The 13876-nt window shown below is 40.3% G+C and overlaps 1 protein-coding gene across 14 annotated transcripts in view; it reads right to left on the reverse strand.

The window, feature by feature from the left end:
* The window catches only part of DMD (dystrophin), a 2070581-nt gene that overhangs the window by 58633 nt on the left and 1998072 nt on the right, over positions 1-13876 (reverse strand). For 8 of the 14 annotated variants that reach the window (XM_034649821.1, XM_034649815.1, XM_034649816.1 and 5 more), the window contains 6 exons: positions 12540-12706; positions 9980-10091; positions 8491-8627; positions 7748-7786; positions 3441-3506; positions 2259-2324 (listed from right to left, as the gene is read on the reverse strand). In XM_034649821.1, coding sequence (XP_034505712.1) covers positions 2259-2324; positions 3441-3506; positions 7748-7786; positions 8491-8627; positions 9980-10091; positions 12540-12706 — 587 coding nt within the window. Of the gene's footprint in view, positions 1-2258; positions 2325-3440; positions 3507-7747; positions 7787-8486; positions 8628-9979; positions 10092-12539; positions 12707-13876 lie in introns of those variants that run through there. The other 6 variants (XM_034649812.1, XM_011222856.3, XM_011222851.3 and 3 more) reach the window with 3 other exon arrangements.

Genomic DNA, 13876 nt, shown 5'->3' on the forward strand with positions numbered 1-13876 from the left:
TAATGACCAGGGGGAAAAAAACCTGCAGCCTTTACAATAATTAATATTTTCTTCAGGGGAGGACAACATGACCACAAAGTGTTGCTTTGCTAAGCCAGTTGGAACTTACAAAAGCCATAGAGGCAAGATGGTAACAATAATGAAACTGGAGACGAATGATGGTTTCATTCAATTATTGTTCAGACAGAAAAACAAAAACTGGAAGGAAAAAAAAGCCACTGGGATGACTACTTCAAAGAAGACTGAACAACTCATTCTTTAGACTAGCTTTTAAGGACTAATCTTCAGGAACAAAGAAGCAAAAGGCTTACATTTGGGGAGGCAGCTGCAATGTTTCCTTAAAACCAGGAACTCTAATACACAGAAGAAATTATTTTCCAAATGTATTGCTCCTAGCTCCTTAGAGCCTGTGTACATCTAAGTTAGAAGAACTTCGTGCTGTTCTTAATGAGAGGCTAAAGCTCATTGTTTCTTGTGAAATGTGAGTAGGATGATATGTTAATATTCCCCTCTCTACGTCTTCTGAGTTGAATAACAATTCAGGTTTTTAGGAAAAAATCCTCCTGACTTAAATGATTTTGGTCTGTCAGTGATACAATTGGTTGAGAAGTGAAAAGTTGTCTAAAAATAATTTTAGGGTGTTAACAACCAACATTTAAGTGAAGTCAACCAACCCCTGAAACAACTCCCCCAGATCTGCCCCCCAAACGTCATGGTTTTACCGTCTAACACAGAGCCAAAACGTATTTTATGTCCTCAGAATGAGCTAAAGCTAAATTTCATTTAACAATTGTAAAAAGATGTTTTACTACCTACTTTATTATCTCTCATCCCAAATTCTGAAATTTTATTGCAAGAACTTCCTGTGTTTAATTAAAGCAGAGCTTAATTAAATTTCTCTTACTGTTCTCTCAGGCAATGAATGGCAGCCATTATTACACAGATACAACTTGAAATAATCTGAATGTGCTAGAGCTTCTAATCACCAAAACTAGTGACGCAAAGCAGCAAATCATTCAGGTTGTTTACATTTGGTTGATTCTTTGGCCACATATTTCCCTGTCAAAGTATTTTATATCCTAATCCTACTAATACTTGTCCCCATAACCGAGAAAGAGAACGTACCACAGTTACTTTTGTTTGGGGGAAAAGGTTGTTTTTGTTTTAAGTAACTCAGTCATATACGAACGACTGAGTGTCGACTTGGTTCAACACCCACCTTTGCAGGTGACCACCTTTATCGACCAGATGATTGTTCTCATGTCTTCAGTGACCAGCTACGTGTACATGCCACTCGGATACTATTTCCCTCAACCTAATCCTTAGAAAGGCTCTTGCCTCATCCAAGTGTGACGCTGGGCTGCCACACCAACGACACGATACATTGATACATTTACCACTCATTCTTCCCTTTGCCTGGATTCTCCATGACAAAGTGGTGAGACATCTGCAACTTATCAAAGTAGAGACACTGCTTGCTTTGACTAGATTTTTTATTCTCTAAATTATCTATTCGGCTAGCAGATCTTTATCTTTTCCTTCTTACTAGCTTCTTAATCGGCTCCCTCCACCTCGGGCCGTGGTTCATGGCACTATTCCTCTGTTCCTCACTGTGAATACTTCCCCCAAATCGGTAAGGAAGGCACTGTTTCCCTGTTACCATTTCTAGCATTGCGCTCTCTCTTTCCTTCTACTTGACAGGCCTGGCTTATCATCCCACTGAAAACTTTGACCTAACTTTGTACTCCCTCTTCTGAAACCCTACACCAGGATGCCTCACCTTATTCAGCTAGTGAGGATGCTAAATCACACAGATCTACCACTTTGGATCTCTGAAGGAAAATGCCCAACTAACCTTCCACACCAAGATTATATGTTTGCTCCCCAAGTGGAGAAATTACTACTTAGCCATCACTTTAAAAAATTAATATCCAATCCCTTTAAATATCTGGCAGGTTTGGTCAAAGATTAAGCATTTCATGTAGTTTCAGTATTTGAGCCTATGCAACTTGTGATAATCCTGTATTAAATAAGGCCCACTGTTATTGCTACTCTGGAATACCACTAATGCCACATTTTGGATGAGCTCATTCCGTGTCAGGTGGTTAAGAGTCAAAGAAAAAAAAGTCAACTAATGGCTCCTTGAAAGATCACGTGAGTCTAATGCTAATCCCTATCTCCTGCACTACCCTACCTCTAACGCCCTCAAAGCAATTTCATCGTCAGGAACATTTTGTAAAAAGAGACAGGATACTTACATGCTCTCATTAGGAGAGATGCTATCATTTAGATAAGATCCATTGCTGTTTTCCATTTCTGCTAGCCTGATAAAAAACGTAAAAGCTCATTAAAACTTATGTGATTTCTTAGAATCTATTCAAGACCTAATCGAACATTCCTGAAAACTAAAGGATAAATCACGTCAAGAAGAGAAAGGAATCCTTCAAATTAAAGGATGTGTGTGTCGCCCTAACCATTTGAGGCAGTGAGTGGTGGACCACAGCTAGTTCGTAGCGTTACATTTATGCTATAAATTAGAAGGGAAGTTGTATTTGGTTGTTGTCATCGTCGTCGTCTTCTTCTTCTTCAGATTGATCTTGCTTTCACTGAGAACAGGCCTTTGTTTTTATGAGAAAAGCTTCCCTAACAACAAATACACTCTGTACCTTCACTACCCCGTGTTTTTTTTAAGACAATTAAAGCTTTCCCCTGATGACAGACTTATATACTTCCCACGGTTGACAAACACGTTTAGCAGTTAGACTACTGCTAAAGGATGGACTCATAGTAAGCTCTCTGAACAGTCTGCCACCAATTTTTACCTTCAAAAACCTCCTTCCCCTCAGACAATAATAAAATCTTCTTACCACTAAAAAATAAAAAAGTTAACCAAACTCTTACAGACTTATTTAACGAGCATAAGATAGCTTACAATTAGCAATTCGGTTTTTAGGCATAAAAATTCTCTGAAACATAAAGAAGATGGGACAAAAAGTTGCACGGATTAGGAAAATTAATTATTCTCTTCTTTACAGCATATGATGTTAAATAAGCAGGCAAATGGAAAGCCAACGCTTTCATATGCTCTACAGAAACAGTATCATTTCTTCACCCATGGATGGTTGGTCTAGCAGTTTTCTAAGAAGGTGAGATGATTTCTAAGCCAATTCTTTAAACGTGCTCCATATGCAAGACATAGCAAAGCTATCAGAAATGTTTAAAGGCCAGGGTGAGGGGAGATTGTTCTGGACTAATGCTCTTACTGGTGTCCAAAAACAGCATGCAGTGGAATGGCATGCAAGTTAGAGGGCAAGTGGATTAGTAGAAATCAGACAAGATTGGGGGGGAAAAGAAAAGGTCTGTTTCAAATGATTATAGGTTAGCTTTCCTTGGTTAGTTATTTCAATCAATATTTGCCTGGCATTCAACTAGTCTCATACCTGCTAGCATAATGTTCAATGCGTGAATGAGTATCATCATGTGAAAGCTGAGGGGACGAGGCAGGCCTATAAGGCAGAAAATGTGATTAGTCACAGATACCATCCATTAATGGAGAAAAAAAACCCCCACCACACAGTCATGTTATATACATGGCCTAAAATGCTTTTATTCTAATGCTCTGGATATGTACACATTTGGTTGTTCCTGTATCTTAGATATATCATCAAGTATTTTAAATCCAAGTTTGAGAGGTAATTTCTCATATTTCCTTTTTTTTCCCCAAAGCCATCAAAAGAGATCAAAATCTTCTCTGGAACATTTCGATTACATAAAAGGTTGGGGGAGATGATCTCTTTGTGGCATTTTTTCCTCCTACCTTGTCATTTCTCACATCCTATAGTTGTGAGACTATGTTGGCACCAGGTGGTTAAAAATTTTAAGTAGTTAATCCCCACGCCGTTAGCTGCTTTCTTATTGAATGGAAACTGGGCATTTGCCTACTACATTTATAGTCAGTAATTTCAGTTCCCAGGAGGCCAGGCCAGGACCATAATTTCACACATCGAGATGTCTTGGTCTGTGCCGTTTGGTAAGGAAGCAATATATCCACCGATTCAGTACGATTTAGTAGCAGGACCACATTACTACTTCATAAAATAAAACTGAATGACCCAAAATGATACGGTGATGTTTAAAAAAAAATGACTAAATCTAGTAAAATGTCACAATTTCTGAAATATTTCTTACTAGGGATACTGTGTGTTAACACCCAGAGAAGAAAACCAGAGGGGAGTGTTAGGATGAATAGTCTATATGCTTTAGGGGTGTAAAAACCTACTTTTTTTTTTAAAGCTCCAGAGACTAAGAAATTTGGTAAGGTTAATATTTTCCCCACCCTTTCATATCTGATCTATTAATTGCCCTTAAAGTTTTTACGGTATCTTTTGGATTAACCTTAGGAAAAAAAAATCCATCTGTTCTGAAAAACAGTTTGGACTTGTGCTTTCTGGTTGTAATTGGAACAGGACAAAAGTTCTCTTCCATTTCTGTGCCGACACAGAAAGCCCTTAGGTAAAGGCAGGGATCCAAAAGCCCACAGTAACCTATTCCGTGAGGACTGGTTTAGCCCGGAAGTCCAAACAGCATTAATGGACGTGGTCAAAACACTAAGAAGAATATACATTTCTTTTTACTTATATGGAAAAAAAAAACCCATGTAGTTACCTAGGCTTACCTAGGAAATGTGCTAGAAATACCTATTTCATAAAGAAAACACGCAATCCTAAAATAATTACAACACAGTATAGCAAACCACTAGGCAACTGAGGTCTTTCCTGAGAGATAAACGTCTTATTTATGAAACCAGTGTTGTCTAGGTCAAGTGTCACTCTAACCCAATTTGTAATGAACTACAAAGACCTTTAAGCTGTCGTGAGGAAACGAGGATGGCCACCCAATTTACTAGGCAGATCCAAAGTTTCCACGTGAATCTTCGCTCTAGTTTGGTACCAGAGTTCACCTCATTTCTTAGAACCCTGGAATAGCACATTATTAGAAAAATGCTAAGCTTTGTTTTAAAATATTCACTGCAGGTCAAGATAATTCAGTACTTAGATTATTCGGTTTATAAGCCCTATCTTCTGGAACAAACCAGTTTTTCATTTACGTACTTTTTTTTCCCTCATTTACATACTTCTGATAAGCTAAAAGCCCACCAGGAAGAAAATGGGTGTTTTCCCTTCTCATGGTTGCTACCTTGGGAGTGTACAGAAGAAAGAAAACCTGAGACCTTTGAGCATAACTATATCAAGAAAACTAGACATGTAAATCCAAAACACTTTAGTAAAATTTTACACAGAAAATATTATGCAGCACTTTAATTCTTAGCCATGAGGCTAATTCCATGCGATTTTTCTTATTAATGTACATAGCACCTAACACAGCATGCTTAAGCACGAGAACTCCTAAAACCAGAAATCTAAAGAAAAAAAAAGTACTCTAAAGGAGGTACCTATTAAACCAGAAAATGAGCCAAAAGGGAGCATTGTTCAGAGAAGGGTCATTTAAAAAACCAAGAATAAGTAGAAAACCACTTAGTCCAGAAACAAAACTAAATGCAAAGCCTTCTGAAACACTTTTCCAAGAGATGTTAAGAACACTGTTCTTCCTCCCTACTTCCTACACACAAAACAATATACCCAGAAGGGTTAGCCCTGTTATTATTAATGGCCAATTCCATCCCCACCCACCACCAGTTTCTCTTTTGTGAAAACTCCATTAATAAGTTTTCATCCGTTTAGGTTTCAAAGCAGAAGAGCTCAAAGGATGCTGTTTGTCTCATTTGTGGACAAACAATATAAAAGGCTTAGGCTAGATTTAGTTTTTAAAATAATATGACAAATACAGGTAAATCAGGGTTTCCACTAAGGAAAAACAAAAGATCTGTATCTCAGTCAACGTTCAAATCATGTGATCCACAGGAGAATCTGTTAACATCAGAGGGAATTCTTGCAAAATTAAGCCACCTCAGGACCTGGCTCTTCTGTCTAAATAGGAGAGCTCTGCAATATATTTTATAAATTATTTATAATCCCCTGAGTAAAGACTTTAATAAAAATGCTGGTATTAAAGAAATAGGGACCATGGCCTGCTGGGTCTGGTTTTCTTCCTCAAAAGGATAATTTCCCACTATTTCTGAATAATCGAACAGACTTTTTATAAAAAGGCAAAGTGATTCTATGTTTTAGTTTTTAGAGGAAGATATTTTAAAAAAGGATGTTATTAATTTGAAAGTTCTTCAAAGTTGAAGGCAAACACCGTCTACTTAAAATAAATGACATTAAGCTCATTTGTCATGTTTTTTCTCATTAGTTGATGTATTCAATAAGCTTCTTTTTTTTCCCATTCAAGGACTGTTAGTTATTTTTGGCTTATTATTTTGTGTTACCTCTATCTATGCATTTTTAAAGTTATTCTGTAGCATCTTTGCCTTTTGGATATTTCAACTGGCTAGAACTTACTCAAAACACAGAATAAATCCACTCGGTGAGGAGTTCAGTCTATCAGTTTGTTTTGAATTTTCTCACTCAGGAAAGGTTCTAACTTCTATAAGTAAATAAACTACCCGGGTTAGGGAAAACAACCACCTACGAACAGCAAAAAAACCAGAACTGAATCTAAATAACTCCCCTTCATGAGTAAAAAAAAATAAGGTAGAGGTACCGTATCGCAAAATTAAGGGGCACAATAATGCAGCTTTAATAAAGAAAGGGACGCCTTATACTTCTTTTAGGCCAATAAAGACTTAAAATAAACCTCAATTAATAGCTTGCATTTATCACTACAGGATTTTTAAAAAAGGATATACTTTAAATTAAATTACATGGTGGAACAATAAAAGAGACCCAATAAAAATAGAGTTCTTCTAAATCGGTCATTTTGCTCTCTATATAATAGAGCTGTCTGACTTTAAATAAATATTTTAATAAAGTACGCTGGGAAATAACAAAACTTTGTTATAAAAACTCCACACAATGTAACTTTAAAACAATGCACGCTTTGTTTCCTAATATATAAATCACAGACTCCCCAGAGTTTTCTAGTAACATCATAAACTCTAAGATAAACCAATTATCTGTTGGTATCTAATATTAGTATTATGAATATACACCGATAGTATACAGTACTTTCCTTCCAGTGTAAATGTGTAACTATTTATGAGCTGAATATTTAGTTTGGAGAGGAGAGCAAAGTGTGTTTAGCTCAAAACTGAGAAACTCATGTGTATAAAGATTAGTCCAGTAGCATGATAAAAAGTACACACGCCTGACTGAAATTATTCCACCAAACTCCACATCATACTATAAAGCAAATTCTGCTGATTTTTAATGGTCCACTTGTAACAGGCCCTAAAGAACAAACCATCATCCTTTTGAAGGCCCTGAAGTGTTGAATCTCAAAAAATATGGCTCAAGAATGTTCTTATGCAATCAGAGGAGCTTATCACGGAAGAATACGTAAACACGTCTCTCAGGAATAGAACTAACAACCCATTCGTTTCTTTGATGACTGATTCCAGGCCAGGATGTCTGCTGGTTAAAACCTGACCAGGTAGGGACCCGGAAACCTCACTCTGATTCCCCTGATCTGTGGTGGATGGCACTCTCGACGTCTTACCGTGGGAAGGAAAAAAATGAAATGAAGGAAGGGAAATTAATGTGTCCTTAAAACCAAACCAAGCCAACAGAACAAAAAGTTGTCAAATCAAGCAAGCAAATGTGTTGGTGGTAGCAGCAGAAGTACTCACGCAGAATCTACCGGCCAGAAGTTGATCAGAGTAACAGGACTGCAAAACAAAAAATGAGGTGGTGAAGAGAGACACAGGCAAACTCAGCCACAAAATAAATAAATAAATAAAAATAAATTAATTAAAAAAAATCCTGAGAGGCCAAAATAAATAAAATCCAACCAATTAAGTATGAACCATGAAAAGCAACAGCCAAACAAAGGTGGAGAGTGAGGTGAAAGAAAAACAAGTGTGCGACTGCCATCCGTTATGGAAAACACGAGAAGGTTGCAGAGAGGTGGAGGTATCATCATTTTGATCATGAGAATCATTGCTACTTACTGTGAAGAAATTTCCTGTGAGTGTCTTTTCTTTCAAGGAGATAAAAGCGACTAGGTATGACCACACAACCAGATACAAAAAGACACACGCTTCGTGATTTGTGAGGGAGGAAAACCGAAATGGAAGACTGGAATCACTCATTTGTAAACAGTCCCGTATTTCTTGTAAGGGAATTAGTAGCTGTCACGTAGTTTCTTTCCCTGTGAGATCAGGTTTCAGTTTTGGAACAGGTAATTGTCACGGGACAACTAACATGGGAAAATGGCAATTGACCATTAGCTTGTTTTTCTCTTTTCGGCTAAAGTAAATCTAAAGAAAGAAATAGGAGAGACTGTTTGCATTTGGGAGTGAAGGAGGGCATTCAGCTGAGAGGAGCTCAAATATATGTCAAATGAGAGACTTTTGCGCTCGCCACTACTCACGTTTCCATGTTGTCCCCCTCTAAGACAGTCTGCACTGGTAGGTAGCCCATTCGGGGATGCTTCGCAAAATACCTTTTGGTTCGAAATTTGTTTTTTAGTACCTTGGCAAAGTCACGAACATCTTCTCCCGATGTAGTCTGAAAGGGAAAGCGCACGAGCTCAGACCTACAGGGGTACGCCCTCAAGGTAAACGCTACTCGGCGTTCTGCTCCAGGGCGCTTGTTCCGTAACTGGAGAGACCGTGGTGGTCAGGAGCCAAGTCTACCGACAGAAACCAGGCGGGGCCTCGCAGTAACTAGTCGGGCTCACTGGGGCAAGTTAGTTACCTCTCCAAGGCTCTGACCACCTGCAAAATCGCAGCAGTAATACCTCAGCAAGTTGTTACGACAAAAAACTGAAGTGTAGCAACTGGGAGGGCTACTGGATCAATGGGAGTTTGTAGAAGTCTTAACGTTGACCTTAAGTTTGGTCACACCTTACAGTATTTTAAAACCGATTCTGTCCACAGTCATGTCACGGTTCATCCACTGAGTATCATTCTATTCACTGCGTGGCTCATTCTCCATCACTGAATGCCTTTGCGAGAGGAATCCAAGTGAGAAAGACAAGGAAAGACCTGGGTCATCGCTCTGATGACGGAAGAAAGAAGAGAGTGAAAGTTCGAGAACAGAGCTTCTCGAACTTTGATGTGCGTGGCATCCAACTGCAGCTCTTTGTAAAATGCAGGGTGGAGTTATGAAGTCAGGGGCGGGGCCTGAGCTTCTGCATTTCTAGTAAGCTCCCAGGCAATGCCAATGCACGGAGCAGGCACTGAAGAGCAGGCAGCTAGTGTTTAAAGAACAACAGATTTACACCCTCGTGTGTCTGACCACCGAGTCTATGTCCTTTACATGTTACCAGAGATTCTTTCAAAGTTCTGTGAGCCACCGAACACTTCCCCAAAACAACATCTTGGGAGAAAGCTCCACCTCTTAATTATCTAACCTTGGGCAAATTATTTCACCTTAAGACCTCAGAGTCCTCGTCTGTAAGAAGGGGATAATACCTATTTCACAGAGTAGTTTAAAAGGCAAATGCACCCGTATATACATATATATGTATATACACATACACAAACAGTCAAAAAGATAAATAAAAATAAAAGGCAAATGCCTGGCCTGAGTTAAGCAAGACTGACTGAAAGCAGGGGATCCTAGATACGGAGGAGCCCCACAACACCCTCTACCCCAACTCCCAGCATGCCCCACGGCCATGAAACGTTTCCACACAACTGCTAGGGCTCGGCCAAATCAATGTGAAAACGTCTTCTCGGCACCACCCCACGCACTAGGGATCAAGTCGATCTGGAGCCTACTATGAGGAGCCACTTCAGCTGGGGAACATCCGGGGAACTTATAGACCCCAGCATCACACATCATCTGCAGTGCCATACAGAAGTGAAACTCCTTCTGGTGAGCAAACTCTCACGCCGGGGAGGCATCTAACTTACCGGAGTGCAGTATTCCACCATGGGATAGTGCATTTTATGGCCCTTTGCAACTCGACCAGAAAAAAAGCAACTCTGGCAGATGTCATAGTTAAAGTGCTTTAGACTCCTGTACCTGGTGAAAAACAAAAACAAACACATATGTATTTCTTCACATCAAATTCCCAAAGAATGTTCTTTAATAAACCTTCTTCCACACTGTTTTAATTCTGGAAAGAGAATGCAAGGTTCAGTAATCCCATAGGTAAGTGATTAACTTCCTCCATCTACGTATGTCTGGTGCTTCTCCTACAGTATCAAAACATTTTGGGGGGCGCCTGGGTGGCACAGCGGTTAAGCATCTGCCTTCGGCTCAGGGCGTGATCCCAGCGTTATGGGATCGAGCCACATCAGGCTCCTCCGCTATGAGCCTGCTTCTTCCTCTCCCACTCCCCCTGCTTGTGTTCCCTCTCTCGCTGGCTGTCTCTATCTCTGTTGAATAAATAAATAAAATCTTTAAAAAAAAACATTTTGGAAGGACGATTATCCTATAAACATATGGAAGGAGGGAAGAAAATTTCAGCTCTCATTTAAACTCCACGAGGAACCCCTTCAGATTAAGTAGGAAGATACTGGCAACCTTCCAGTCTTTTGAAGACCAAACGCAAGATCTTAAAAGGACTTCCAGGAGACAGAGACGGATATACTGCAAGCCCCCGACCCATTCTGGGGACAAACATTTTTCTGAAGCAATTATTTTCAAAACAACTTATCAAGAGGACGCAATTTCATAAAATAAAGGCAAATGAAACAAGGACTCTCACTGAAAATTCATCTTGCTTTAATCACATTTTCTGATTGACTGACAAGATGCACCTTCAGGTAGCTACTTGATCTCTTTCATGCCTCTCTCTTCAGAACCACCCCACTACCACCACGTTACCCACAAATGATAAGTGAAGCCCCAAGAAAAGACAAATTGGGGCTGGATGAAAGCAGCTGTAATCTGTAAGTACGAGGTGGTACATACGCCCCCATTCTCAGTATACTTTATTATTTCCTATTCTCCCTGCCGTTTGCTTTCTTAGATAAGAACGCTGGCCAATTCAAATAAACATATTCCTTCTGCCACATATGGGGATGTGGGGAAAAAGCTACCTTTTTTAGATCCCAACCAGCTTTTGAGAGGGGGAGGAGGAAAGAGAAGTGCCGCTTCCCGAAATAATCTAATTCGATAAGGGCAAAAGAATTAAAGGCAACATCACTCTCAGATCCTCCAAAGCACTCCCCTTTTCTATTTTGTGAAGCCCCCCCCCTGCACATAAACCTCACTAGCTAGCCAGGGAAGCTGAGAGACCGCAGTCCCCTGTGGTTTCCCCTCCCCATCTCCCTGGCATCATTCTTACCTGCCAGAAATCAGGGAGGAAGGAAAACTGTGTCCTCTGTGAGCACTGTCTACTCTGGGTTGTCTATCTAGGCTTTAGAAACCTCGAAGGGTTTTTGCAAAAACCTCTTTGTCAACAACATGAAGTATGGAAGGACAAGCACCAGGGGTAAAAGGGGACTGAATAAAAAGCACATGAATGGTACGGAGGAGTTATTGGGAAACAAGGAAAACAAGTCTGGGCAGAACTAGAGAAAGACTATTGACTTAGCTGTTAAGTGGATTCTGAGCAGGCACAGACCATAGAGCCAGTTTACAACTGGACGGCTGAGTCATCGCTATGGAAACCCTGATGTCCATCCAGATGTTGAAATACATCACCACTGCAAAATCTGGATTTGGGATTCTTGTTCAGTAAGATTAATTCATTTAAACATATCCCCTCGCCCCCAAGCAGGTCAGTGAGGCCGAAGGTTTAAGAACCAACTGTTTTCCGTGACACTGTAAGAATATCAGAGTAATAACCTGCTATGCTTCCTATCTCTTTCACTTTTAAATTTATAAAGAACCTTTCCCTTTTTTTAAGCTGCTTTGTGAAATTTTCATTTACTCGCATACTTTATAGTCCCTTAGAGTTCATTAGGGTACTATGCAAAGAGTGTAACCAGATTCACAGGTAAAGAAGTACGTTCTGGGTTGCTTGAAACAATTCTTGTTAGTTCAGGGAAGAATAGTGGTACAAAGTGAATAAGAAACCGAGCTACCGTGACAGGTCTCTCTCAAACAGAACCATCTTTTAGTCTTAGAACTGATTCCTAGAGAATTTTTATAAACTGGAAAAAAAAAAGAGCCATTAAAATAAAAAAAAAAACCCTACAGAGATGGTTAACATTGTCTGGCCCCGGGGAAGCAGGTGCCGCCGTGAATGCGCATTCCGCTGCCGAACAGGTGTCTCCGTGGCGGCAGGCGACCAGGCGGTCCTGTTCAGCCATGAACGTGGCTCTGCAGAGCTCCGCAATGAAGGTGGAAAGGACCACCTGCCTAATGAGTCCGAGCCATCAAAACAGCCCGGGGACCAGGGTAGTCACTCAGAAAAGGAACAAACTGACAGCAACTGGCACAGGAGATAAAAGATCAAGTCTGAAAAACGTGAGAGACACAAACTAAAAAAAAAAATGCCATTTGGGGGGTTCCAGATACCTGAAGCCGATGATAGGACACTCCTTGCAGATGTTGCACTTGGCCTGGTGCTTGGCAGTCTCTGCGGCAGCCACCCGGTGCAGGACAGGCAGCCACACCATGGACTGGGGCTCCAGTCGCATCCAGTCTAGGAAGAGGGCCGCTTCGATCTCAGGCTTATTATTAGCCTGTGTGGACAGGAAGAAGAGCGAAGTGGGGGGGCATGGGGCAAGAAGAGAAAGAAGGGGAGAAAGGAAAGGAGGCACACGTCAGTACAGACCAGACACTAAGAAATTCAGAATGGTAGTGGCGCAATGAGGCCCACTTTTCACAGCCTGTTTCTGCCAATGTCCCCCATGTGGCCACACGAGCCACCTGCCCCCTCAGGCTTGGGTAAACTGCCATCACTCTGTTCAGCTGCTTGATGACAAGAAAGCGAAGCAAAATCAACACATGGAGAAAGGCGAGCAAAATACACACCTGCGCCTCGACACTCCCTTTAGCTCCAGTCTTGGAAGAGATGCGTGAGAGCCAGAAGTAAAATGCTGAGGGCTTATCGAGAACATTTCAAAGGCCGTTAAGGAAAAACCAACTCAGGAATTATTGATTCCTTGTTTTTCCCTAGAGAATCTATTTCTGTGTTTCACAGAATCATAATGAAGAGGCTTTAAAATATATTGGGTCCCAGAGTTTCATTTTACAGACAAGAAAACTGAGACACAGATGAGGGAAGTAGCTTTTCAAAGGCCATACAAGGGACTTGAAGCCGAGATGCTCCTAGAACCCAAACCTCCTGGTCTCTGGCTGTTTTCGTGGTGGCCTCTTGCTGCTCGTCTGTCTCTATTTCTCTCCCCTTCAGAGTCTAAATTTTATCAACACCATTCCTCCCCAACAGTACCACGGATTTTAGAAAACTCAAACTATATTTACCCATCACCTAATAGATTACTACAGTCATGTGTTTTAATTACATCTTCGTTAACCCTACAAGATGGCATTTTAATTTTTCTGTGTTGTTAGATTGACCGATATACTGGCCACTTTTTTTTTTTCATTGCTTCTTTCATCTCACATTTTCCATCTGGGATCCCTTCTGCCTAAGTATATCCTTCAGAATGTTCTTGTGTCTTGTTGGAGGAGAATTTCTCAGGTTTTGTTTGGTCTGAAAAATCTCTTTTTAAAATCCATATACTTGACAGCTATCTTCATTGGGTATAGATTTTTAGACTGAAAGGGCTTCTTTTTTTCTTTTTTGGTTTTGTCTGTTTTTATTTTGTTTTAGTGCCCTGAATTATTATTCCACTTCTATTTTACCTCCTCTGTTGCTACTGTTAAGAATTGTCAGCAATAAAGCGGAC

Source organism: Ailuropoda melanoleuca, chromosome X (assembly GCF_002007445.2).
Source record: "Ailuropoda melanoleuca isolate Jingjing chromosome X, ASM200744v2, whole genome shotgun sequence".
NCBI classification, from domain to species: Eukaryota; Metazoa; Chordata; class Mammalia; order Carnivora; family Ursidae; genus Ailuropoda; species Ailuropoda melanoleuca.